The 27346-nt window shown below is 56.8% G+C and overlaps 1 protein-coding gene across 8 annotated transcripts in view; it reads left to right on the top strand.

The window, feature by feature from the left end:
- The window catches only part of STIM1 (stromal interaction molecule 1), a 73875-nt gene that overhangs the window by 33149 nt on the left and 13380 nt on the right, over positions 1-27346 (top strand). For all 8 annotated transcript variants that reach the window (XM_058019177.1, XM_058019176.1, XM_058019173.1 and 5 more), the window contains exons 4-10: positions 3966-4077; positions 4872-4987; positions 10405-10582; positions 14570-14747; positions 19520-19687; positions 21483-21583; positions 23336-23571. In XM_058019177.1, the coding sequence (XP_057875160.1) occupies positions 3966-4077; positions 4872-4987; positions 10405-10582; positions 14570-14747; positions 19520-19687; positions 21483-21583; positions 23336-23571 (1089 nt within the window). The remainder of the gene's footprint in view (positions 1-3965; positions 4078-4871; positions 4988-10404; positions 10583-14569; positions 14748-19519; positions 19688-21482; positions 21584-23335; positions 23572-27346) is intronic.

The raw sequence follows: 27346 nt of genomic DNA, 5'->3' as shown, positions 1-27346 counted from the left end.
GCCACAGAAATTTCAGTTTCTCATTTGTGTCCTGTTGGTGTTTGACTTTTCTTCCTTAAATTCCTGTGGTGGGATGTGCTCTGTGTTTCAGAGCTGTGGGTGCAGCTGCAGGGAGTGCAGCAGCCCCTCCCATTCCCAGGAGCACTGAGTGAGGTGCAGCATCTGCAGCAGGGGTTGGAAACACAGTGGAGAGGAGAAGCTGCAGGGAGAGCTCAGAGCCCCTGGCAGGGCCTGCAGGGGCTCCAGCAGAGCTGCAGAGGGACTGGGGACAAGGCCTGCAGGGACAGCACCCAGGGAATGGCTGCCAGTGCCAGAGGGCAGGGCTGGGTGGGATCTTGGCCATGAGGAATTGTTCCCTGGCAGGGTGGGCAGGCCCTGGCACAGGGTGCCCAGAGCAGCTGGGGCTGCCCCTGCACCCCTGGCAGTGCCCAAGGCCAGGCTGGACACTGGGACAGTGGAGGTGTCCCTGCCATGGCAGGGGTGGCACTGGGTGGGATTTGGGGTCCCTCCCAACCCAAACCTTTCCCTGTTTCTGTGATATCCGTGTGACAATTCCAGAGCTGTGTATCCCAGACCAGACTCTCCCATGGAGCTGGACAGGGATGTGTTGACAATTCTTGTCCACATCACTCTAGGAGTGGCACAGTTGCCCAGGACAGGCAGTGAAACACATCCTGGGGGGATGTCACAGCCCTATGGATGTGGCGCTTGGGACCATGGCCAGGGGTGGCCTTGCAGTGCTGAGGGTGGTTGGACTCTGGGCTCAGAGGGATTTTCCAGCCAAAGGGGTGCTGTGATTCCATGACTGAGTCCCTGTGCCTCTTGTATGCCAGGAGTGTCTCCTGTAAGAAATATTTATCCCATTACAGGCTGTTTACACATGGCTTTGCCTGGAGTGTGTTTTGCTGTCAGCTGGGAAAGGGTAGAAATCATTAAGGGACAGAAGAGAACATCCCTTGATACTCAGCAGGCCCCTAATTGCTGAGCTGCCCTGGCTCTGTCCCTGCCCCTGCCCCTGGCACACCCAGGGCCTGGCAGGGCTGCCATGGTACTGTGGGTGTCCAGTGCTGCACTCAGCTCCTGCTCTTGTTTTCCCTTTCGTCATCTTTAGATCTGGCTGATAGAATGCGTGACTGGTTTCTGAAGGGTGCCCTGATGTCATGGAATCACAGAGAGTTTGGGATGGGAGTGACTCAGATCCCAGCCAGTGCCACCCCTGCCAGGCAGGGAGCCTTCCACTGTGCCAGGCTGCTCCCAGCCCCAGTGTCCAGCCTGGCCTTGGCACTGCCAGGGAAATGTGAAGCCTGATTTTGGAGTTTGAGCTGAAGTCATGAATCAGGCTTGTAGGAAAGGTCTGCTCCCTCCTGGGGGTGTGAAAAGCAGCTGTGAAGGGCACTGACATCTCACCCAAGTGATGGGGTGACTGGGCCTGTGTCATTTCTTTTCAGGGCATTGCTTTTCCTTCCTTCCATTGCTGCTGTTCCTGGGCATATGTGGAAAGTAAAAAGATATTTCTGCCCCTGAGTTATGGCAGAAGATAAAGGCTCTGGTGCCCTTATGAGGTACTGGGTCTGAGGGATGGCACCTGGGTGAGCCTGGCTCTGCCAAAGCTGTGGAAGTGATGCCAGATCAGCCCCTGGGTGAGGGGGCAGGACAGGATCCTGCTCATCTGTGCCTGTGCTTCTCAGGGATTCTTCCCCAAAGCAACATGGCTGCACATGGAAGTGAGAGGAGCCAGGGGCTCTGGAGGATGGGGATGTGGCCTCATGGAAGTGAGAGGAGCCAGGGACTGGCAGTGCTGCTGGCTGGGGATGTGGCCTCACTCCCTGTGGCAAGTGCTGGTGATGTCACCATGCAGGCCTGTGGCTTCTCCCATCCTCCCATCGTTGGCATCCTGCTGGTGCCCACAGCCACAGGTGTCACTCCATGTGTGGGACAGTGACCAGCACTGTAGGGAGGGTTGTTGGCCTCGTCTGTGCCACCCTCCACCTGGGTCACCGTGCCAGCGTCCGTGGGGATGGCACCTTCCTTTGGAGCCTTGCTATCCTTGCTTGGTGCTGGGCTCTGCCTCTGCTCCCTCAGCTTCATCAGCTTCATCATCTCCCTCAGCTTCATCCACTCAGTTAGCTCTGAGCTCACTTGTCTCTCCCAGATCCCTCATCTCTCTCATCTCTGTCATTCTCTGAGCTCCATCTCTCTCAGCTCTGTGAGCTCTCTCAGCTTCCTCATCTTCATCTTTCTCCTCTTCATCAGTTCAGTCAGCTTTCTGAGCTTGCTCATCTCTCTCAGCTCCCCCATCTGTCACAGCTCCATCTCCCTAATCTCTCCCAGATCTCTCATCTCATTTCTCTGAGCTCCATCTCCCTCCTCTCTCTCAGCTCCTCCATGTCCCCCAGCTTCCTCATCTCTGCCAGATCTCTCATCTCATTTCTCTGAGCTCCATCTCCCTCATCTCTCCCAGATCACCCATCCCTCCTCTCCCTCAACCCTCAGCTCCCCATGGGAGGCACTGGGCTACCTGGAGCTTGAGCAGATGTTTCTGTGCTCGTGTGCCCAGTCAGGGTTGCATTGTAGCAGAGCCAGGCAGCCCTGCCAGGGCCAGGGGATGAAAAATTCAAGTGCAATAAAGTCCCTTCTGTCCAATAAACACATCTGCTGTGTCCCAGGCCAGGTTGGACATGGCACTGGGACAGTGGAAGGGTCCCTGCCGTGGCAGGGGTGGCACTGGGTGGGATTTTAGGTCCCTTCCAGCCCAAACCGGTCTGGGATTCTGGGATTGTGTTTGCCTTCAGAGCATTGCTGTAAGTGCAGCACAACAAAGCAGCAAAGGCAGGAGCCTGATTTCCTAAGGTTTCCTCACTTATGGCTCCATAAATAATGCACAGATGCCTGGGGAGGAGGTTAGGGAGCAGAGTTCACCTGGTTCACTTGGGCTGCAGCACCTGCTCCACCTCCTCCCACAGATCCTTTCTCAAGCTGCTTCCGATGGGTTTTTTTTTCCAGCACAGCTCCGTGAGCTTTTCTTAGTCAAAGCTCAGGGAATCCCAGAATCACAGAGGTCCCAGTTTGGGTTGGGAGGGACCTCACAGCCACCCAGTGCCACCCCAGCCATGGCAGGGACACCTCCCACTGTGCCAGGCTGCTCCCAGCCCCAGTGTCCAACCTGGCCTTGGGCACTGCCAGGGATGCAGGGGCAGCCCCAGCTGCTCTGGGCACCCTGTGCCAGGGCCTGGAGCAGGGAGCAAGGCTTTGGGAGCTGACCCCAGAATTCTGGGCCTTTGGGCACGTGCTGAGGATGAGCTTTCCCTGTTGGAGTGTGGAGGCATCAGGATCCCCTGGCTGATGGAAAGCCCAGTGATGCCAGCTTTGGGTCACCTGCCAGTGCTTTGGGGGTTGGCCTTGCCAGGGTGCCCAGCCCGAGCCCTGCTGGTGCCATGGCACGAGGTGGGGCCTCCTCTGCTCCTCTATCTGATGGCCTCATTGCATGTGTTAATTTTGGGAACTGGGAGCACAGGGGCAAAGCAGCCCTGGGAAAGGTGTGTTGTGACAGAGAAAGCTCCAGGCAGCTCCTCCCATGCCATGAGGGGTCTGTGGGGGCTCAGGGGCAGCAGAACCTCAGGAGCTCCTGAGTCTGGGCCAAAATGGTCCCTCGAGGGGGAGGCTGAGGTCCTGCAGGACTACCTGGATTGTCCCAGTGCCAGAGGGCAGGGCTGGGTGGGATCTTGGCCATGAGGAATTGTTCCCTGGCAGGGTGGGCAGGCCCTGGCACAGGGTGCCCAGAGCAGCTGGGGCTGCCCCTGGAGCCCTGGCAGTGCCCAAGGCCAGGCTGGGCACTGGGGACAGTGGGAGGTGTCCCTGCCATGGCAGGGGTGGCACTGGGTGGGCTCTGAAGTCCCTGCCAGCCCCAGGCTGTGGCTCCCTGGTGCCCGTGCCCCCCATGAGCTGTGCTGTTGTGCTCTCTGCAGTGTACAACTGGACGGTGGACGAGGTGGTGCAGTGGCTCATCTCCTACGTGGAGCTGCCCCAATATGAGGAGACCTTCCGCAAGCTGCAGCTCAGCGGCCACGCCATGCCCAGGTCAGTGCCAGGCCCGGGTCAGTGCCAGTCCCAGGTCAGTGCCATGCCCGGGTCAGTGCCAGGTCCAGGTCAGTTGTGCTCTCCCTGGCAGGGTGGGCAGGCCCTGGCACAGGGTGCCCAGAGCAGCTGGGGCTGCCCCTGCACCCCTGGCAGTGCCCAAGGCCAGGCTGGACACTGGGGCTGGAGCAGCCTGGGACAGTGGGAGGTGTCCCTGCCAGGGCAGGGTGGCACTGGGTGGGATTTAAAATCCCTCCCAACCCAAACCATTCCATGATTCCATGGAAGAGTAGCACTGGCTGTGATTCAGCATAAACAGGTTTGAAAAATGTCAGTGCAGTTTTTTTGGGTAAAGGTTCCTGTTGCTGGAAAAGGGCGTTTTCAGCTGACTGGGAAGGAGGGATGAACTGGGGATAAAATGAGGATGGTTTTGAGGCAGCACAGTGAGTGTCCACATCCTTCCAAGGGAGAACTGTGGTTTGTGGTCTGTGACACAGGATGTAAAGCCAATGAAGATTTGGTTAAAAAACACTTAATAGTGATTGGTAGGACACCAAAAGATGGGTTTTGATGGGATATCAGTTCCTCATGCTGTCAGGTAATGAATTAGGCCCAGCCCTGGTTTTTCCTGCTCTCTCCCAGTCCTAGAAATGCTGCTGCAAATTGTCTGGTTAGAGACAACAGCAGTGAGGGATCTGCCCTGGTAGCAGGGAGCTCCAGGCCCTGCTGTGCATCTGCCTGATGCCTGCTGGCCCTGGTGGCTGCACCCACAGCAGTTTTTGTCCCCTGTTATGCAGGCTGGCAGTGAACAACGCCACCATGATGGGCACGGTGCTGAAGATGACCGACCGCAGCCACCGGCAGAAGCTGCAGCTCAAGGCTCTGGACACGGTGCTCTTTGGGCCTCCTCTGTGTGAGTACCCAACCCCACCTGCCAGCCCTGGGAACCACCCCCAGGGCCACCAGAGCCACTTCTGGGTGATACAGAGTGCTCAGCACAGCCTCACCAGGGGAGTCATCCCAGCACAGATACCCTGGAGCAGGAATGGTTGGTCCTGGCTTTGTGGGAGCAGCTCTGTAGCCTGGAGCATCCTGAGCTGGCATTCCCAGTCTCAGCTGGGATCTCCCAGTGTGCTGCTGGGATCTCCTGTGTCCACAGGGTAAAACCTGCTGCCCCTCTGTAGTGCTGGAGGGCAGCAATCCTATCCTGCCTGCTCCCAGGGCAGCTGCTGCCATGTCCTGGAGCTCTGTCAGCATCTCCTGGGCTTTGCTGGGGCTCCACTGTCCTGTGCTGAGGCTCTGCTGGTGACTCAGGCTGTGAACCTGCCCACCTCTGGAGGAGGGGAGGGGCAGCAGGCTGGATGGGAAGTTTAGGGTGGTGTTGGGAGGCCCGGGGCTCCTTTGATGCCTTATCAGGATCTCAAGCTCTCTGATGTGTGTCTCCATGCTCCAGGTGCTCCCTCTGGCTCCTGTCTGCTCCCTTTTGAAGGTGCTTTTGTCTCTCTGCTCCTCTGGGCTTTGGGTGCAGAGGGATGGAACCTCCTCTTTCCTGCTGCCCATGCTGGGGAATTTTGGGGTCCCAGTGCTCATGGCAGGGGCATGTCTGGCCTCTCCCACCCCAGCACCCCCAAGTCCTTCTGCCCAGGGCTGCTCTCCAGCCATTCCCACCCAGTCCTGGGAAGCTGCCTGAGCAGTGTGAGCCACCGTGTGAGGCTTGGCAGAGCCACAGGGAGCAAATCACCAGCCTGGCTTGCACAATCAGCCATTTTTGCTCACAGTTATTGACAAGCCTCTTTTTGCACAGGCACAGTTTGGTGTTTACTTATTGCTTGTGGTAAATATGAAGCTTTTTGATGCCTGGGTGGCTCCAGCCCAGCGACTCCTGTGCTGGGGGCAGAACTTTTGCAGAGTTGTTGTGCTGTGTAAAGGGCAGAGTGAATGGCTTGTACTGGCTGGGAATTAATGGCTGTTGCCACGCTGGAGCTGTTTGTTCTGCCCTGCAGCTCCCTGGCCCTGCAGCCTGGCCCTCCCTGGGCACAGAGATCAAAGTGTGCAGGGAGCGGTGGGGCTGCTCACACCCTCTCAGCTCCTGCTGGGAGCTCTCCAGGCCAGCCTGGGCTGCTGGGAGGTGTCCCTGCTCACAGCACCCCACAGGAGGTGGAGTGGGATGAGCTTTCAGGTCCCTCCCAACCCAAACCATTCCAAGGTTCTATATACAGGGTGTTAGAAGTGGAAATACACTTTAAATCTGCAGCTGAAGGAGAGATTGATCCCTTTTCAGAAGGCAAAAATTGGCTGGTTTCTGGTCACCTGAATGGCTTTGTCTCCACTCAAGGGGAGAGGTTGTTTATCTAAACCAATTCCTGCAGGAATGGATTGCACAACACTTTCAGGAGCCAGCAGCAAGTGGCAGCTTGGGCAGTGCTCAGTGACCTTCCCAGCTGCAGAAGCTGCTTTACATCTCCTTCCCATGGTCAGAGGAGGTGGCTCTGGAGGGGAGCTGGGCTCTGGGGGTCTCCGAGCTGCTGGCAGTGGGATGTGGTGCACAGGTGCACAGTTCAAGGGTTTGTCTCCTCCCTTGAAGCTCTGTTCACCACAGGTGTAAAAGCTTTGATAAAAGCAGCCTCAGTTGGAGCCCCAGGCCTCCTGCAGGCTCCTAAATCCAGACATGCTGCCCATGGGGATCACAGCAGGTGGATTCATTGTGCTGTTCCTGCTGCTGGGGGAAGCTTTCCCAGCCCAGGGCTCCAGGGGTGGAGGTCTGGCTCGTGGCAGAGGTTCCAGCCAGATTCCATGCCCAGTTTCCATGTGGATCTGCAGGCTCCTGCCATCCCTCCAGGTCTGGTTCCTGCTGCCAGGCTCCAGCCCTGCCATCTCCTCCAGCAAACAGGTCTGACCACTTCAGCTCTGTAATTAATCCAAGTGCAAGGGAGCGTGGTGCAATTATAATCTAAGCAACATGAGATGATTCCTTCTGTGTCTGTCCCTTTGGGGTCCTGTTCCTGTGGTTCAGGAATTGATCTGGCACAAAATAGCACAACTTCAGGTGAAACATGGAATCCCAGACTGCTTTGGGTAGGGAGGGACCCTAAATCCCACCCAGTGCCACCCCTACCATGGCAGGGACAGCTCCCACTGTCCCCAGTGTCCAGCCTGGCCTTGGGCACTGCCAGGGATGCAGGGGCAGCCCCAGCTGCTCTGGGCACCCTGTGCCAGGGCCTGCCCACCCTGCCAGGGAACAATTCCTCATGGCCAGGATCCCACCCAGCCCTGCCCTCTGGCACTGGCAGCCATTCCCTGGGTGCTGTCCCTGCAGGCCTTGTCCCCAGTCCCTCTGCAGCTCTGCTGGAGCCCCTGCAGGCCCTGCCAGGGGCTCTGAGCTCTCCCTGCAGCTTCTCCTGCCCAGGTGAGCACCCCCAGCTCTCCCAGCCTGGCTCCAGCTGCTCCTGCTGCTGGTGTCCCGGGGCTGGAGGCTCTGCAGGTGCAGCTTTGCAGCTTTTGGGACAGAACTTTCTGTAATTTGATCTCTTTCCCTGCTGCTCCTGTGCCCTGGGCCACAGGCTGAGGGCACCCTCAGATTGTTCCTGTGCAGTGGATTGTGATTTAAATCCCCTGGCTTTGTCCCTGGCCCTCAGCAGGGCTGGCACAGCCTGCCCTGCACCCGTGTGGCCCTGGCTGCTCCCAGCAGCAGGCAGGCCTGGGCTCACCCTACACCTGCACAGGCTGCAGGAACAGCCACGTGCACCGTGGAAAACAGGCTTTGCCTTCTTTTGGGAAAGGAGGGAGAGCAGGCACAGTTTTATCACAGACTGATTGTTGTGCTCAGCTGCAGGACTTGATGTCCTGCTGGGCCTGCAGCTCTGCCTGGGCTTGGTGTTTGAAATAAGTAAAATGATTGAACAAGGGAGGAAGGTCTGGAGCTGCAGGAGGGTAGGATGGGATTAGATAGCAGAAAAAAGCATCTACAATGAAGGTAAGAAAATGGAGATGCTCCCAGGGTTACAGCCCCTCTGCTCTGGGGTGCCAGGCCGAGGGGGAATGGCTGCCAGTGCCAGAGGGCAGGGCTGGGTGGGATCTTGGCAATGAGGAATTGTTCCCTGGCAGGGTGGGCAGGCCCTGGCACAGGTGCCCAGAGCAGCTGGGGCTGCCCCTGCATCCCTGGCAGTGCCCAAGGCCAGGCTGGGCACTGGGCACAGTGGGAGGTGTCCCTGCCATGGCAGGGGTGGCACTGGGTGGGATTTAGGGTCTCTCCCAAACCATCCTGGTATTTCATGCTCTACATTTCCATCCAAGCTGAGTTTTCCTCAGAGTTTCCTCATGCCCGTGTCTGTCACTATAGGACACGAAATAACACGATGTGCACACACTGCTGTTCTCAAGGCAAAAAAGGGAAGTTTATTTTCTGACTCCACCATTTATAGATTTCTAAAAGTGACAGTGGATTGGAAGGTGACAGTGCCACCTCTCCAATGACACTGGACAAACCAACAGTCCATCAAATTTCTTTTCCTCTATAAAAGAATTCAAAACCATAAGTTATTTACGTAGACTGTGTGAGAAAGTTCGTTACAAGAATGTAAACATTAGAAGGCTTAGAAAAACCCAAAAAATCGGGGAGACGTGTCTTTGGCCAGGGCTGGTGCAGAGGAAGGATGTGTGCAGTGCTGCTGTGCTGGAGCTGAGCCCAGCTGGCACCAGGGGCAGGACAGGGACCAGCTGGGGTGGGGCTGGCAGGGAATGGCCCAGGGGGGCAGGAGAGCAGGGCTGTGCGAGGGTGGAACACACAGCACTCCCCAGATGGGAGCTGCAGGCATTGCCAGATCTGCTCCCTCGGAAGAGGATGTTGTGCTGATCCATCCGGAGGGGAGCGGGGCCAGCGCTCGCCTTGTTTAGTTCTGAGGGCTGGAGTTACCCGGGGTGCTTGCAGGGACTGATGGCTCACAGGTGCTGCTTGCCTGGCTCCTGGGCCTCGGGGAGGGCTCCTGTCCCTTCCCTGTGAGGGGAAGCCTCTCCATGGTGGGCAGGGAGCAGCAGCCCTGTCCCCACGTGTCCATCCAGGTCAGTCCGTGCTGTGCTCTGCCTTCCCAATTTGAGTTTCCACCTCCCAGGTCCCCTCCTGTCCCCCCAGCTCTGCCAGTGGGACAGATGTGGTTTAGCTGGGGAGGGGCTTCAGCTCCTGTCTAACCCACCCCTGCCATGGCAGGGACACCTCCACAGCCACAGCCTCCCTGTGCCAAGGCCTGCCCCCTCAGTACAGATATTTTTTCCCTGGATCTGGTGTGAATTGCCTGTTGTTTGTTCAAAACCAGTGAATACTGATCATTAAGTCCCAGCTCTCTGGACTGAGCTGCTCTTTCATTTGTGGCTTTTCTACCACACACTTGGTTGAGTTACAGGAAAAAAATCTGCTTGACTCATCTTTTGGGCTTTGTTTAGCACTCGAGCCCCCACTTAATTACTTTCATCCTCTCACATGCATCAACACCTTTTCTTGAATTTACTATTGAATAAGGGAATTTCCACGCTGAGTTGTGATTCTGATGGAAAGCTTGGCAGCTTGACAGTTGGACACTTGAGCTGCCCCAGCTCTGTGATCTCAGCAGTGTTTTTCCAAGTGTTTATTTTGTTCTTAGTTACCTGTGCTGCCCTGTGAGATCACAGCCATTCTGGAGGTGTTCCTCTGTGCAATTTCCCCTCTATCACTTATTGCCAGGCTAATTGGAGCTGGAAAATTTGCAATTTCACCTTTTTTGTTGTTGTTGCTGTCTCTAAATTGAATAAGTGTTGTCAAGCTTCTGGTTTCCCTCCGAAATACTGACCCAGCTCAACTTTCCCCTCGGTGAATCCTGTGCCACAATTCCTTATAGGACTGCCCTGAGTTCTCCTGTCCTGCTCTGGTGTGGCAGAGCCCTTTGGAGCTCTCCCAGTGGTCCTTTGGCCCCAGCAGTGTCTCTGGTCTCTTGCAGTGTTTTTCCAAGTGTTTATTTTGTCCTTAGTTACCTGTGCTGCCCTGTGAGATCACAGCCATTCTGGAGGGGAGTTGCTCTGTGCAGTTTCCCCTGTACCACTTACTGCCAGGCAAATTGGAGCTGGAAGATTTGGAATTTATCTTTTTTTGTTGCTGTTGCTGTCTCCGAATTGAATAAATATTGTCAAGCTTCTGTTTTTCTCCTGAAACATTGAAACAGCTCAACTTTTCCCTCAGTGATTCCTGTGCCACAATTCCTTATAGGACTGCCCTGAGTTCTGCTGTCCCACCCTGGCTCTTTGGAGCCCTTTGGAGCTCTCCAGGGCTCCTTTGGCCCCAGCAGTGTCTCTGGTCTCTTGCAGTGACTCGTCACAACCACCTCAAGGACTTCATGCTGGTGGTGTCCATCGTCATCGGCGTGGGCGGCTGCTGGTTCGCCTACATCCAGAACCGCTACTCCAAGGAGCACATGAAGAAGATGATGAAGGACCTGGAGGGTCTCCACAGGGCTGAGCAGTCTCTCCATGACCTGCAGGAGAGGTAGGTTCCCATTGTCCATCCAGCTGGAGCACTCAGCTCTTCCTGCACGCTTCTGTTCCTTCAGGTTTCAGGAAATGCCGGTTTTGAGCTGTCTTTAGCTGTTTTTCGCTGTCCTGGTGCCTCACACCAGAGTCAGCCCCTTCCTGAGGGACTGGCAAAGCTGCCAGCAGCCTCTGGAGCTCAGATGGGGCCTGCCTCCTCCTGCAGGGACTCCTGGACCAGGCTGTTCTTTCCTAGTCACAGAACCAGGGAATGCTTTGGGTTCCAAGGGGCCTTAGAGCTTGTCCAGTCCCATTCCTGCCATGCAGTCCAGCTCTTGTGGAATTTGTTATCCAAGCTTGTTTCACCTTGGCTTTTGATGGGGAAAAAGTGTGTGGGAGCAATCAGGGATTTACACATCCCCTCTTGAATTCTTGGAGCTGTGTGGGGAAGCAATACCTGAGTCGAAGGGTGTTGCTTGGAAAGTGAAAAAAAATACATCATTTTGGAGTATTAAACAGGAATATCTGGGCTCTTGGCATATGGATCAAAGCCTGCAGCCTCAGGAATGGGGTCTCTGCTCACAGGAATCACTGCAATGGTTCCAATGGAGCTACTGATGGGAGAACAGGCTCCAAGAGAGCCTCTGGACATAGGGATCTTCTGGGACAGGGAAGAGCCTTCAGCCCTGGTGGTGACAAACCCGTGGGGTGCTCTGGTAATGGAATATTTTAAGGGCAGATTTAGCAAATAACAGAGCAGGATGGTGTGGGCCTTGAGCTATTTTCTGTGGGGTTTCAGTGGAATTTGGGAGGATAAACATTAACTAGGCTGCCCTGTGAGCTGATGGCTGCATTTCCAGTGCCTTCTGTGAACATGAGTTTGATGCCAAGCCAGTCACGGGGTGTGAGGAGTGCCCTGTGCAGGCACCAGGGTCCTGAGGGTGTCAGGCTGCCCTGCAGACCTGCATCCAGCCAGCTTTTGGGAATCTGTGCTGTGCAGCCCCACTGTAATAGCCTAGGAGCCCATTAGAGCCTGCAGGGGTTCACCCTGCCCCTGAGTGTTGCTGGAAGGGCTCCTGTCCCCACTGAGGTGGCACCAGCTGGTGTCCCTGAGGAGAGAGCTCCCAGGTGATGGAGCCGCACTGGGCACGTTCCCCTGGCACAAACCCGCTCCCCTCTGTGGCTCCAGCCCACAGCTGGTTCCACACAGCCTCGTGGAGTTTTATGTTACAGCTTGGAAGCGCTCCCAAAGAAGGTTTGATTGATTTTTCCTGCATCTGGAAGGAGACAGGAATCCCTTCTCTGTGTCCATCTCTGCAGCAGCGCTGTCCAGGGCTGGGTGTCACCTCTGAGCTCCAAACTGGGAATGACACTGTGAGGAACGACCTTGGGCCCTGCTGCTGAGGGCACAGCCACGTAAACAAGTGGATGGATGTTCCTGGGAAGTTCAACTAATGCTCTAAAGCCCCTCAGGAAGAAACACAAAACCTCTGGGACTCGGCACAGCCTTGAGCCAGAGCAGCTCAGCAGGGCTTGTCCTCCACAGAGGGCACTGAGCAGGAGATCAGGGGCTGGGAGGAGATCTGGGGGCATTGGGAGGCCTCTTGAGGAGAAGTGTCCCTTCTGTTCCTCATCCTTGCCCAGAGGGGTCCAGCTGGGATCTTCAGCTGCCCCAGGAGCAGTGAAAACTGAACAGCCCCAGTGCTCCAGGACTTGTGGAGCAGTTGTGCTGCAGTTCTGCTCAGAGACTTCACTTTCAGAGCTTGAAGGGCCCTGCTGTGCTGGCTGGGTGAGGCTCAGTGCTGAGCAGCCCTCTGGAAGGCACGGGGTGCCTCTCCAGTGCCAGTGCTGCTGGAATGTGCTGAGCAGCTCAGACATGCTCCTGAGGAGCTGGGAACGTTCCTACCAAACCCCAGCCTTTATTCATCTCCAGAGCACCTTGGAGAACACCCTGCAGCAGTGACACTTCCCAGGCCATTAAGTGACTCATCAACATCATCAAGTCTTGGCACATCCTACTGAAAGGAGTGGGCATGTCTGTTTTGGAGATGTGTGGATTGCATGGAAGCTCCTGGAATGTGAGCCCCCTGCTTGCCCAGAGCAGCTGGGGCTGCCCCTGCATCCCTGGCAGTGCCCAAGGGCAGGCTGGACACTGGGGAGCAGCCTGGCACAGTGGGAGGTGTCCCTGCCATGGCAGGGGTGGTCTCACTGCTGTTCCTGGTGCTGGGGGAGGTCTCTGCTGTTCCAGCCTGCAGGAGTGGGAGCCTCAGGCACTGCCCCGAGCCAGCTGCAGCAGCTGGGCCCTGGTGCCTGTGCATGGCCTGTCCTTGTGTGCTGCCCCTGCCCTGCTTAGCTAAAAATGGCCATAACGACCCCTCAACTGTGCCCCCAAATCCCCATGGCCAGGCATGAGGGGGACACGTCACCAGTGTGTCACTTGTGTGAGTGGACATTGGGTGTGGGGCATGGCAGGACCCAGGGCTGTGCCAGCAGGGCATGTGGGGTGTCCTGGTGACTGCAGGGCTGTGCCAGCCTGTGCCAACAGGGCATGTGGGCTGTCCTGGTGACTGCAGGGCTGTGCCAGCCTGTGCCAGCAGGGCATGTGGGGTGTCCTGGTGACTGCAGGGCTGTGCCAGCCTGTGCCAGCAGGGCGTGTGGGCTGTCCTGGTGACTGCAGGGCTGTGCCAGCCCGTGCCAGCAGGGCATGTGGGGTATCCTGGTGACTGCAGGGCTGTGCCAGCCTGTGCCAGCAGGGCCTGTCCCAGCTGGTGTCAGACACGTGTTCTCAGCTCTGCAGCAGCTCTTTGCCACTGTCATCTTCACTTTGGGACAGCTCCGTGTCTCTGTTGAATTCCCCTTGGTAATGGTCTTGGCCAATGGTGTCTGTCCCTTGGGGCAGCTCCTGGTCTCTGTTCAGTGCCCCTCGTGACAGCCCCAGGTGGGTGCAGTCTCCCCAGGGACAGGTGACACTCTGATCCTCTCTGAGGGTCGCTGGCCCAGCTGGTGCCCTGCCAGCCTCACAGCCCTGCAGGGAGCCTCAGCACAGGCCAGCTCCTCATGGAAGATCCCACTGATCCATGGGGATCCAGGGTTTCATTGCTGCCATCTATTCCTGCTGATTCAGTCTGTCATGAGGAGGAATAAGAATGTCCAGGCAGGATTAGGCCATGTCTGAATTTGCAGGATTTTGTGGGAGGAACGTGGATCCATCCCACCTGATGTGCTCTGGCAGATCTTCCCCTGCTTTGCTTTATCAAAGTCTTGGCTTGGGTGAAAATACCAAAAATTGAGCTTAATTTGAGACTCATTAGAGGAAATCTGGGTGTGCTGTGGGAAATGAAGAAAATGCATCCTGAGCATTTGATAAACGAATCAAACTGAGACCAAGCAGGTGACAATTTCCTTTCTTCCCAGCCACCGTGAACTGTCTCCCTGCCATCCCCGTGGCCAGAGCAGGGCACAGAGCTGGTTTTGGTGAGCAGAGCAGTGCTGGCTCTAGTGGACAGAGTAGAGCAAAGCCGGATCTGGTGGGCCGAGCAGAGGGCTGGCTCTGGAGAGCAGAGCAGAGCGGGGCTGGTTTTGGTGGGCAGAGCACAGGACTGGTTCTGGTGAGCAGGGCAGGGCTAGACCTGGAGGGCAGAGCAGAGCACAGGGCTGGTTTTGGTGAGCAGAGTAGGGCTGGCTCTGGTGGGCAGAGCAGAGCTGGATCTGGTGGGCAGAGCACAGGACTGGTTCTGGTGGGCAGAGCAGAGCACAGGGCTGGTTTTGGTGAGCAGAGTAGGGCTGGCTCCGGTGGGCAGAGCACAGGACTGGTTCTGGAGGGCAGAGCAGAGCACAGGGCTGGCTCTGGAGGGCAGAGCACAGAACTGGTTTTGGTGGGCAGAGCAGAGCAGGGATGATTCTGGTGGGCAGAGCAGAGCTGGCTCTGGAGAGCAGCCCTGGTCCTGGCCCTGCAGGGTCTGGGGAGCCGGCCCAGCCCAGCCCTGTCCCTCTGTGCCTGTTGCAGGCTGCAGAAGGCGCAGGAGGAGCACCGTTCTGTGGAGGTGGAGAAGGTGCACCTGGAGAAGAAGCTGCAGGACGAGATCAGCATTGCCAAGCAGGAGGCGCACCGGCTGCGGGAGCTGCGCGAGGGCACCGAGAACGAGCTCAGCCGGCAGAAGTACGCTGAGCAGGAGCTGGAGCAGGTGAGCCTCACCTGGGCATGCACCTTCACACCCCTGCCACTGAGGGCAGTGCTGCTGCGTCCCGTGGGGAGTCACAGAAACACAGAATGCTGCCTTGGGAGGGGTCTCACAGCCACCCAGTGCCACCCCTGCCATGGCAGGGACACCTCCCACTGCCCCAGGCTGCTCCAGCCCCAGTGTCCAGCCTGGCCTGGGCACTGCCAGGGATGCAGGGCAGCCCCAGCTGCTCTGCTCTCACCTGAGCAGGGCACAGGGGCACAATCCCAATCCTTTTCCTGCTGCCCACACTGTGAGATCAGCCCAGGGCACAGGGGCACAATCCCCATCCCCTTCCTGCTGCCCACTCTGTGGGATCAGCCCAGGGCACAGGGATTTCAGGTCCCAGTGCTCATGGCCAGGGCCTGTGGAGCTTCTCCCACCAATCCCCAGCTCCTTCTCCCAGGGCTGCTCCCAGTCCATTCCCCTCAGGCTGTTTGTGCTGGCATTGCCCCCAGCCAGCTGCAGGCCCTGCCCTTGGTCCTGCTGAGCTGCACGAGGCTGGCACGGTCCCAGCTCTCCATCCTGCCCAGGTGCCTCTGGATGCCCCATCCCTTCCCTGCAGGGTGTGCCCACAGCACCAGCTCCGTGTCACTGCCAGGCTGGGGCTGCCCTGGATCCCTGTCACCATCAAAGACATTTCCAGTACCAGTCCTGGCTCCTGAGGGACTCCAGTCCTCACTGCTCTCCACCCACCCTGAATCCAGTGATGCTGCTGCTCTTCTGCCTTTGCTTTCCCACTCTCCTTTGTGGTGGAAAAGCCCCAAGCCTCTTTTCCATGGTGTCCATTACACATCCCAGTCACTGCTGTGGTGCTGGACAGGGCAGGTGCTGGCACCTTGTGACATCCCAGCAGGAGCAGAGGGGTTGGACTTGCCCTGGAGCTGCAGCCTCTGGCATTTCCGACCCTCCCCAGCCCATGCAGTCTCTGTGTATCTGTGTTCATGGATTTAGGACAGATTTAGAATGAGTTCAGTTATGCTTTCCATGTTTTCTCATGGATCAGAGGGTGTGTAAGGGTTGGAACAGCCCTCTGAGACCATCCAGTCCAGCCCTGACCCAGCACTGCCAAGGCCACCACTGACCATGTCCCCAGTTGGCACATCCTGTTAAATCCCTCCATGGATGTGACTCCAGCATTGCCCTGGGCAGCTGTGCCAGGCCTGGACAACCCTTTCCATGAGGAAATTTACCCAGTATCCAGCCTTAACCTCCCCAAACCTACAAGGAAGCCCAAACCCACAATCGCAGTAGCTGATTCCTGTCTCACCTGAGGGACAGTTCTCACCTTGCTGCAAGTTACAGATCAGTTTAAACTGAGTCTGGAGCCAGACCTGCAGGAGCCAGGCAGGTTCCTTGGGTATTGCAAGGCCGTGTGTGTGTGTGTGTGTGTGTGTGTGTGTGTGTGTGTGTGCAGTTGGAGCCCTGGGGCAGTGCAGGGGGACAGACAGCGAATTCCCTTCCTGCCTGGGGCTGCAGCAGCCCTGAGCCCCTCGGGAGTGCCCTTATCCATCCTCGTGTGGCCATGCAGCCTCTCCTGGGGCCTGGGGTGTCCCTGCTGGCACAGACAGACCCTGGGCAGTGTGTTTGGGCACAGTGGGCTGGGTGCCCTGGGCCCAGCTCTGGAGCAGCCCAGCTCTCACCCTGCCCTTGCCCTGCGTTCCCATCAAGGAGCCCAGGAGCTGCTGTGACCTGAGAGCTGCCCAGGCCGGAGGCAGGTGAGTACTGCAGTGTCCCACAGCACTGTGTGACCGTAACCCCAGCACTGCCCCCACTGCCCAGGACACCTGGGACATTAACCTGTCACCCCCTGACCCCTCAGCACAGCCCCTGCTGGCAGGGAGAGTTAACACAGACCTGCTCTGCACCAGGGTTCTGATCACCCAGGCCATGCTGCAGGGTTGGGATGGTCCAGCTGGAGTTGGGTGTATGGGATGGACAGTGTCCTGTTCCCAGGATCTTCATCCCTCCCTCCCTCCCTTCTCACTGGGGCACCCTCCACAGACCCCAGTGGGGCCATAGAGAGCACTGAGGGAATTGTGGAACAGAATCCCACACTGGTTTGGGCTGGAGAGACCTTCAATCGCATCCCATGCCACCCCTGCCATGGCAGGGACACCTCCCACTGTCCCAGTGTCCAGCCTGGCCTTGGGCACTGCCAGGGATGCAGGGGCAGCCCCAGCTGCTCTGGGCACCCTGTGCCAGGGCCTGCCCACCCTGCCAGGGAACAATTCCTCATGGCCAGGATCCCACCCAGCCCTGCCCTCTGGCACTGGCAGCCATTCCCTGGGTGCTGTCCCTGCAGGCCTTGTCCCCAGTCCCTCTGCGGCTCTGCTGGAGCCCCTGCAGGCCCTGCCAGGGGCTCTGAGCTCTCCCTGCAGCTTCTCCTCCCCAGGTGAGCACCCCCAGCCTGGCTGCAGAGGGGCTCCAGCCCTGGAGCAGCCCCATGGCTCCTCTGGACTGGCTCCTGGAGCTCCACATCCTCCTGCTCTTGGGCCCCAAGGCTGCAGGCTCTGTAGGTGGGGTCTCACCAGGGCTGAGTATAACTTTTATTAAAAAATCCTTATAAATTTGTGTTCTAAGTGATCCAAATTGGGTCCTAAAGGTCTTCCCAGGAGAATGGAGCCACACACAAAATAACTCCTGTTTGCACAGATTCCCTGCAGAACCACAAGAGTTTGTGTTGTGGACACTCATTTTAGCCACTGGTCCTTGCCTGTTCCACAGCACTTCCCTTTCCCACCATTCCCTCAAACCTTGTTCCTGTGAGTGTTATGAGCACTCCTCTACCCGTAACAACCAGTGACAGATTTCCTACCCATGTTTCCTCTGTATTCCCAAATCCCAGATGCCTGTGGGTGATGGTCAGAGTTCTGCTGAGGTGGGAGCAGCCCCTGACTGGTGCTGCTGGTGCCCAATGGGAAAAGCCAGGGGCTGGGACTGAATTTGGGACTCTGGGATTGATTTAGCCAGTTTTATACTGAACAGCCCTAAACCACACAGCTACAAGTGGTATCACAAGTGGTGCTAGTGTTTGACCTGTGGTGTGTGGTGCCTCGGGGCTGCTCCTGGATGGATGCTCCCTCTGGGTAAAATACAGAATTTCAGAGATCTGCCTGGACCCAGGGGCTCTTGGCTCCCTTAACCCCCAGGCTGGGCTGGGTGGAACGTGCCTGAGTTAAAGAAGAGCACATCCAGGGAAAAGCTGCAGGGAAAAGCTCCAGGAGTGAGCAGTGCTGCACAAAAACCCTGCTCTGCATCCGCCCACCGCCGCCAGGCACGGCTGTGCCCGTGGGCTGGCAGCTGCAGGAGCAGGGCAGTGCTGGGCTGGCAGGCAGAGCTGCTGTGCCGGGTGCAGCCACAGAGCTCCCCTGAGCCCCAGGGTGCTGTGGTGGCACAGTGCCCATCCCTGCAGTGTGCCCTGCGGTTGTGGTGCCATCCTGCTGCTGCTCCAGGCTGGCACACCTTCCCTTCCTGCAGGGCTTGCCAGGCTGTGAGAGCCTCTCCACAGGGTGGGCACTGCAGCACACCAGTTCCTTCCTGGGGGTCTGCACCACTAAAGCTTTTCTGTGAGGCTGCAGTGTGCTCAGCTGGCTTCCCAGCCAGTCCTTCTAATCCTGATCTCTGTGGGCTGTCAGGGTGTGCAGGAGCCTGGGCTGGGGATGAAGGAGACACCCCAGGAGTGGCTGATCCAGCCAGGCTGTTTCTTTTCCTGACCAGCAGCACATGTTTTGTGTCTAAATATTTTTCTCACTTTGTGCAGTGTGGAAGTTGTCTCCTGACGAGCTCCCTGGGCTTGGCTGGGAGCTGTGGTGAGACAGGGATTGCCTGTCAGGGGCTCTGCCTCCGCAGGGGGAGTTACAGACAGGCAGCAAGCTCTGCAGAGCTTCTGGAGGCTGCAGAAACCTCCAGAGCATCCCCTCTGCCAGCTTAATTCCCTTTTAACCACCTCGTGCACTGTGCCACGGGCTCCAGAGGGGTTTCCTGTGGCTCCTGGTGACATGCAGGGGTGGAGAGGGAGCTCAGCACGGTCCTGGCTGAGAACTCCTGGGGAAAGAAGTCAGTTGTAGGGTGGCAGGAATGGTTCCTGGGTGGTTCTGGAGGTTCTGCTGCTCGGAGCACAGTGCTGGCTGGGAGTTTCTGGGGAAGGGGCTCAGCTCAGGGTGGCAGGAATGGTCTGTGGGAGGCTCTGGTGCAGCCTGCCATGTGGGGGGCTCCTCTCCCACAGCCCCCAGGATGCCACCACTCCTCCAGAGAGGTTTCCTGTGGCTCCGGGTGACGTGGAGGGCTTGTGAGGGAGCTCAGCATGGTCCTGGCTGGGAGTTTCTGGGGAAGGAGCTCGGCTCAGGGTGGCAGGAATGGTCTGTGTGAGGTTCTGGTGCTCGGAGCATGGTGCTGGCTGGGAGTTTCTGGGGAAGGAGCTCAGCTCAGGGTGGCAGGAATGATCAGTGTGAGGTTATGGTACTTAGAGCATGGTGCTGGCTGGGAGTTTCTGGGGAAGGAGCTCGGTTCAGGGTGGCAGGAATGGTCTGTGTGCGGTTCTGGTGCTCGGAGCAGCAGCCTGCCGTGTGGGGGGCTCCTCCCCTGCAGCCCCCAGGATGCCACCGTTCCTCCAGAGGGGTTTCCTGCTGCCAGGCCTGGCGCAGCAGCCTGGGCAGGGCTGGCAGCAGAGGGGATGAGCTGTGGGATGACCGTGTCCCCACAGCCATTCCACGTGTCCCGGTGCCTCTCCTCAGGTGCGGATGGCGCTGAAGAACGCGGAGAAGGAGCTGGAGTCCCACTGCAGCTGGGCTGCCCCCGAGGCCCTGCAGAAGTGGCTGCAGCTGACCCACGAGGTGGAGGTGCAGTACTACAACATCAAGAAGCAGAACGCAGAGAAGCAGCTGCTGGTGGCCAAGGAAGGGGTGAGAGCTGGAGCAGCCTCATGCTGGGTCCTGGGGAGGTCTGGGGGTGAGCTGCAGAGATGGTTCCTCTGCATCTTCTTGGCTTTGTGGCATCGTGGAGTCCCAGAGTGGCTTGGGTTAGGAAGGACCTCAAAGTTCATCTCATTCTGTGGGCAGGGACACCTTGGATTTTATCCCAGGCTGCACCAGGCTCCGTGTCCAGCCTTGCCTTGGGCACTGCCAGGGATGCAGGGGCAGCCCCAGCTGCTCTGGGAGTTCTATGCCAGGGCCTGCCCACCCTGCCAGGGAACAATTCCTCATTGCCAAAATCCCATCCAGCCCTGCCTTCCCTCAGCTCAAGGGCAGTTTCTCACTTCATGCCTTAAATCTATGTCTGTAAAAGTGCAGCATAAGAGAGGTGTGAACAGGGGCTGAGCAGGATGAGGATGAGGATGGTGCTCCTGAGCCATGGGCTCTCAGAGTGGGCAGATCCCACCCTGGGGACTGCTGGAGCCTGGAGCCCTGGGAATCTGAGGCAGGGGTTCCTGGGGTGAGCAGGAGGCTTTGAGCACTGTCCTGCTCAGGGTGATGAGCATGCACAGGCAGTGGAACCCCAGGTCCTGAATCATCGCTGCATTCCTGGCCTGGGATTTGTGTGCCAGCCCTGAGGGATGAGCCCAGGGAGCTGTTGTGACTCGTCCCCATCCCCATGGACATATGGAGCTGAGCTGGCAGGAGGGAAATCTGTCTGCCTTCATCTGCTTTGATTGGGAACATTTTAACATTCCAACAGTTTTCCTTTGGCTGTGTCACTTCTTGCACCCGCATCCTTGGCTCTCCTAAGTGCCAGGTTCATGCACTGGAGCTGGGAGTGGAAGAGCTGTGGGAGGGGACTTTAATTTCTGATACAATGGCGCAAACTCGGCCTCAAACCAGAAATCCTCCTCGGCCCACGCCCTGGGTGTGTTTGGTGGTTATCCAGGGGAGGGATGAGCCAGTGTGTGAGAGCCCTTCACTGGGTGAGGTGCTGCCTCATGGAATCATGGAATGGTTTGGGTTGGAGAAACCCTGGGACACCTTCATGTCCACCTACTCCCTGAGCAGTGCCAAGGCCACCGCTGCCCCATGTGCCCAGGTGCCACATGCACAGGGCTGTGAAATCCCTCCAGGATGGGGGCTCCAACTGTGCCCTGAAAGTTCAGCCTTTCAGTACAGTTCACAGAATCACAGAAATTCTAGGTTGGAAGAGACCTTTAAGATCATCGAGTCCAACCCATGTTCTAACACCTCAACTGGATCATGGCACCAAGTGCCACATCCAGTCTTTTTTTAAAGTCTTCGAGGGATGGTGACTCCACCACCTCCCTGGGTAGATGATTCCAGTATTTGACCACTCTTTCTGTAAAATACTTCCTCCTTAATTCCAGCCTGTGTCTCCCTTGGCGCAGCTTGAGACTGTGTCCTCTTGTTCTGTCTGTTGTTGCCCGGAGAAAGAGACCGACCCCCAGCTCACCACAGCCACCCTTCAGCAAGTTGAAGAGAGTGATAAGGTCACCCCTGAGTCTCCTTTTCTCTGATTTTTGGGAAGCTGGGAGAAGGGAGCATGAAATCCCCAACCTGCTACTTGCTGCTGGGGAATTCCTCACCCCAGTGCCAGGGAGAGCAGCATTCCTCAGTAACAACACCATTTCCACTATTCCCACATGTGCAGGCAGCTGCAGGGACTGTTCCTGTCTCAGCCCATCCAGGATGTCCATGGCCGGGAGGAAACTTCAGGTTGTCTTCTTCCTGTGACCTTTCTCTGTTGATATTCCAGGCTGAAAAGATCAAAAAGAAGCGAAACACCCTTTTTGGGACGTTCCATGTCGCTCACAGTTCCTCTCTGGATGATGTGGATCATAAAATCCTAACTGCAAAGTGAGTGTCTGCTCAGCACCTCCCTCTTCACCCCTCCCCTGTCCTAGGCAGGAGTGACCTCACCTCTGCAGGGGCTTTGGGGCTCATTTTCTGTTGTCCTCAGTGACCTGGGGTTGGACTTACTCCTCTTCATCAATAACCCGATTTTACCTGTGACAAATGGGATCACAGTGACATGGAGCAATTAAAAGTCCTGCCAAAACGAGGTTCCAGGAGGCTGCAGAATGCTTAAGGGATTGTCATGGAATGGCTTGAGCTGGGAGGGGACCCCAAATCCCACCCAGTGCCACCCCTGCCATGGCAGGGACACCTCCCACTGTCCCCAGTGCCCAGCCTGGCCTTGGGCACTGCCAGGGATGCAGGGGCAGCCCCAGCTGCTCTGGGCACCCTGTGCCAGGGCCTGCCCACCCTGCCAGGGAACAATTCCCAATTCCCAAGATCCAGCCCTGCCCTCTGGCACTGGCAGCCATTCCCCCTTGTTGTTATCCCTGGGTGCTTCAGCTGCTGCTGCATTTTTTAATTGCTGTATTCCTGGAACTGGCATGAAAAGTGTCTCACATGTCAGGATGCACAGCTGACCCCAATATCTCCCCTTCCTCTTTAAACTATGAAAACTTTTTCAATAGTTCTCTTAATTATTTTTTGAATGTATTGGAGTAAAAAAGGTACTATGATTAGTAGTACAACTACAGTACAACTAGTAGTACAACTGTAATAGTTGTACAATAGTACAGCTATTATAGTTGTACTACTAGTTGTATAATAGTACAACTATTATGATGACTAAAATCTATAAATTCATTTAAGTTTTTTTTACTTATGATGTTAAATTTTATTTATTAAATCAGCTATTTAACTTTTATTATCAATTTTAATTTTTGATACATTTTTGTTGGGATGTTTTTGTAAATAGATTTTCAGTGATTAGATAAATTTTTAATATGTATTTATATATACATTATATATAATATATATAAATTTTATATATTTTTATATATATCTTATATATATTATATTATATTGCATTACATTATAGGTTGGACTTGATGATCTTAGAGGTCTCTTCCAACCTCATTATTTTATATATATCTATAAATATGTAATATAAATATATATTTATACAATTATAAATAATTTTATGTATAAATTTTAAAAACTAAAAATACTTTTTTTTTTAGATTTTTTTTTTAATCTTCACATTGTGTGTTAACAAAAGAAAATTCAGTTGTGGCCTTGTTTTGTACAAAATCCAAGTGCACCCCAGGCAGTGCAGGGGCTGTGTCCCCATGCCCACCTGCACTGTCCCCGTGTCCCTGTGTCCCCAGGCAGTGCAGGGCTGTGTCCCCAGGCAGCGCAGGGCTGTGTCCCCGTGCCCACCTGCACTGTCCCCGTGTCCCTGTGTCCCCAGGCAGTGCAGGGCTGTGTCCCCAGGCAGTGCAGGGCTGTGTCCCCATGCCCACCTGCACTGTCCCCGTGTCCCTGTCCCCACAGACAGCGCAGGGGCTGTGTCCCCATGCCCACCTGCATTGTCCCTGTGTCCCCCGGCAGTGCAGGGCCGTGTCCCCAGGCAGCGCAGGGCTGTGTCCCCATGCCCACCTGCACTGTCCCCGTGTCCCTGTGTCCCCACAGACAGTGCAGGGCTGTGTCCCCCATGCCCTCCCTGCACTGTCCCCGTGTCCTTGTCCCCACAGACAGCGCAGGGCTGTGTCCCCATGCCCTCCCTGCACTGTCCCCGTGTCCCTGTCCCCACAGACAGGCGCTGAGCGAGGTGACGGCGGCGCTGCGGGAGCGGCTGCACCGCTGGCAGCAGATCGAGCTGCTCTGCGGCTTCCAGATCGTCAACAACCCCGGCATCCCCTCGCTGGCCTCGGCCCTCAACATCGACCCGGGCTGGATGGGCACGCCCCGGCCCAACCCCTCCCACTTCATCATCACCGACGACGTGGATGACCTGGACGAGGAGCTGGTGTCACCCATGTCCATGCAATGTACGGCGGCCCTGGGAATGGATGGGGGCTCCCTGGGAATGGGGCACTGGGGGCTTCTTGGGAAGGGGGACTCTGGGGGCTCCCTGGGAATGGGGAAACTCCCTGGGAATGGGGGAGCTCCCTGGGAATGGAGGCTCTGGGGGTCTCCATGGGAATGGGGGCCCCCTGGAAACAGGGGAGCTCCCTGGGAATGGGGCTCTGGGGGCTCCCTGGGAACAGGGGCTGTGTGTGCAGGGGTTGAGGCTGTGGCACAGAGCAGACCTGGATCTGTAGTTCACCTGTATCAGGAGGGGTTAATTGATCCAAGCTGGGGTTTCCATGCCCAAAGGCCACAGTTAGTCCGTCAGGTTCAGAACATCCCTAACAGGCCAGGCCCCACTGCTGGGGTTGTTTGGAGCCTGGTGATTCCAGCATGACTGGTAATTTAGGAATTGTTAATCATCATTTTACTCTATCTCTGCTTTTCTGGTCAGCTCAGTGATTTAAGCATTTACCAAAAACCCCAACCAAAGGCATGGGTAGTCATGGCAGTGGGACAGGAAAGGGGATTATCCCCGTGTCCCCTTGGCCTGAGCACGTGTTTGGGATTGAAAGGACTCAAAGGTGCCCCTCCTGGGGCCCAGCTGGACCTGCATCCTGCAGCATTCCAGGTGGGAGCAGCCCTCCTCCAGCCTCAGGGAGCTGTTAAACACTCCCTGGAGCCCAGGCTGCCCCAGATCCCAGCTCTGTGCAGGCCTTGGCTCAGCCAGGGGCACCTCCTGGCCCTCTTTGTTGGTGACAGAGAGCACCACTCCCAGGGTGGCTGTCCCTGCTCTGCCGAGCCCAGACCCCACAGAGGGAGGGTGAGCATGAATCACCCTGTGCCTGTGAGCCCCCAGCTGCTGGAATTAGTGTCACAGGGCTGGGTGACACTGTCACCTTCTCTGCAGCAGCTGGGAGCCAGCCCTGGCTGCTGTTCCTGCCTGCAGCTGGCCCAGGTCCTGCCTTGCTTCTCACAAAAGGCATTTTCCAAATAATTTCTCCTTGGGTAGAGCAGGGACAGGGCCTGGGGGCACAGGAGCAGCACCTGGCAGGGCACAGCACCTTGATCCAGGCACTGTCATGGAATCATGGAATCACAGAGTGGATTGGCTTGGAAGGACCTTGAAGCCCACCCAGTGCCACCCTGCCATGGCAGGGACACCTCCCACTGTCCCCAGTGTCCAGCCTGGCCTTGGGCACTGCCAGGGATGCAGGGGCAGCCCCAGCTGCTCTGGGCCACTCTGGACAATTTAATCCAAGCCAGGGCTGCTTGGAGCAGCAGGAGGGTGTCAGGGCTGGCACTGTGGGCTGCAGGGGGTGCCCTCTGTGCCAGGCCCACATCCCCTCAGCCTGGGGGAGCTCAGGCCAGGCCCAGGGGAGGCAGAGCTTGGAGGCTTTGGGTAGGGCAGGAAGGAAGGGGGGTACCTCTGTGTTCCCAGGAATGGGGCAGGAATGGGGGTACCTGTGTGTTCCCAGGAATGGGGGCCCCTGTGTGTTCCCAGGGCTCTGCAGGAAGGGGGGTACCTGTGTGTTCCCAGGAATGGGGGCACCTGTGTGTTCCCAGGGATCTGCAGGAATGGGGGTACCTGTGTGTTCCCAGGAATGGGGGCACCTGTGTGTTCCCAGGAATGGGGCAGGAATGGGGGCCCCTGTGTGTTCCCAGGGCTCTGCAGACACGGGGGCTGCAGCCACAGTTTGTGGGATCAGCTGTGCTTGGGGCCATTAAAGCTGCAGGGAATGGAGGCATCCTGCTCCTTTTCATTACCAGTCACCCTCAGAATCAGGACATCTTTGATAAAGCCCTGGCCCAGCCCCAGCTGGGCACTGCTGGCAGGGATGCTTGGACACTGGCAGGTGACACCTGAGGCCCTGAGCTGGCCCAGGCCTGAGCCTCCAGCCCCAGTTTCAGCTTCTGGGCACTTGAGATGCCTCGAGTGAGACATTTCCAGGGAGCACTTCAGTTCCATCGTGCCAGAGGTGGGCAGAGAGCCTGCCCAGCCTCGTGCCCACCTGTGTGCCCAGCTGCTCACCTGCCTGCCCCCTCCTCCCTGCAGGTGACACACCTGTGGCAAGCACTGGGCACTCCAGTTCCCAAAGCAAGGCAGCCTTTCCCTGCAGGATTTCCTTGCTTTGTGTGCAATCCGTGCCTCAGCAGAGCAGTGTTTCTGCTGCCCAGGTGTGGTGTGAGGACCCGTGGTGCTTCTCCCAGTAAATCCCATCTCTCTCTCTCCTGTTCCCCCTGGCTGCCCCCCAGATGCAGCCTGGCTTTTCGGGCGCAGGTTCAGCGACCGCTCCTCGCTGTCCTCGGAGGATCAGTCCCTCTGGAAATACCCTGGTTTGGTTCTCTTCAGTTTTATTCTCCTTTTTTTATTCTGCCCTCTGGCCTTTTTCTGGACTAAAATACATCCACCAATTTTCCATCTTTCTGGCACGGGAACTAATGAATGTATCTGTCCTCACTGAGCCACCGCCACCTGCACTAACCCTGGGAAGAGTCTGGTGGGATGAAGAAGAATCTCAGCTGCAGCTCCCACGTGCTGCTGGGAGCAGTTGGGGAATCTGGGCGTTGGACTCACTCCATTTTACCCCTGAGGAGGAGATGACGGAGCCAGTGAGGCCAGGAGGAGGTGACAGCATTCCCTGTCCCATCCCACCTCCTTCCCTGCTGCCCCATCCCTCCCTGCAGGTGCTGCTGCTGCCGTGTTCCCTCCGAATCCCTAAATAAACTGAGCAGGGACACTCTTAGGGAATCCTGAACCTGGGGATGGCACACAGCCTCCAGGCCTTGGCTTCCTTTGGAAACCTCCCCTTCAGAGGGAGACAGAGCAGGTGGATGTGCCAGCCTCCAGCAGGGAGGGCTTTTCCTTGGGATGCTGGGCAGGGAATTTGGGGAATGTTGGTAAAACGAGTGTCTGGAGGGAAGTGAGGTCCCAGCCCCTGCTCCAGAGCTCATTGCATGGTAAGTCTTGGAGAAGGAGAGCATGAAGGTGGGAAGATTGCATTCCTCGTTGGGAAATGAGGGGTAGAACACCAGGAAAAAATGGGGAATCCTTCAGGAAAAAAGCTTGGCCCAAGGGAAAAAAAAAGGTAGCAGAAACCCATCACCCCAGCGAGCTACTCTGCAGTCAGATCCCTGTGATTCCTCCACAATGAGATTCCCAAATTGGAATTGCAGCTCTGGAGCTGAATTTAAAAAATCTTGCAATAGAATAGGTGGTGTAAAATTCCAAGGTCATGGATGGGCACTGTAGAGAGCAAGGAGCAGTGGGAATGACTGGGATTCAGCTTGCGGCTGTGGAAACAGCCAAGTTGCCAGAATTATTCCTTCTTATTCTTCCTTCCACTGGAAACATGTCCCTGTGGATCTTTTCAGTCCTGCCAGAGGAGCCCTGTGTGTCCAGCTGGGATTTTCCAGAGCAGGGATTGCTGGTTCTTCCATTCCCAAAGGAGCTCTCCTCCTCCTCCCTTTCTGAGCTTTCCTGTCTCTGCATCTTCTTAACCCATTTGTACATTAATTTCTCATGCACATAAGAGATCCTGAGCAATCCTGAACACCTTATCTCCTGCCAGAGGAGATTATCTTGTGTGGAATGGGGATGGGGTGCAGCCCTCCATGGTGGAGGGGAGCATTCCCAAGGCTCCAGGCAGGTGAAGGGGCCTCCCCTGGCTCTGGGGGTGGCCCTGGGGCAGGTGTGGGGCACAGGCAGCTGCTCAGGGGGTGCTGGGCTCCAGTTCCAGCCAGGTGTGACCACAG

Source organism: Melospiza georgiana, chromosome 2 (assembly GCF_028018845.1).
Source record: "Melospiza georgiana isolate bMelGeo1 chromosome 2, bMelGeo1.pri, whole genome shotgun sequence".
Taxonomy (NCBI): Eukaryota; Metazoa; Chordata; class Aves; order Passeriformes; family Passerellidae; genus Melospiza; species Melospiza georgiana.
Note: the sequence above shows the minus strand (reverse complement) of the source record. Positions and strands in the feature narration are given on the sequence as shown.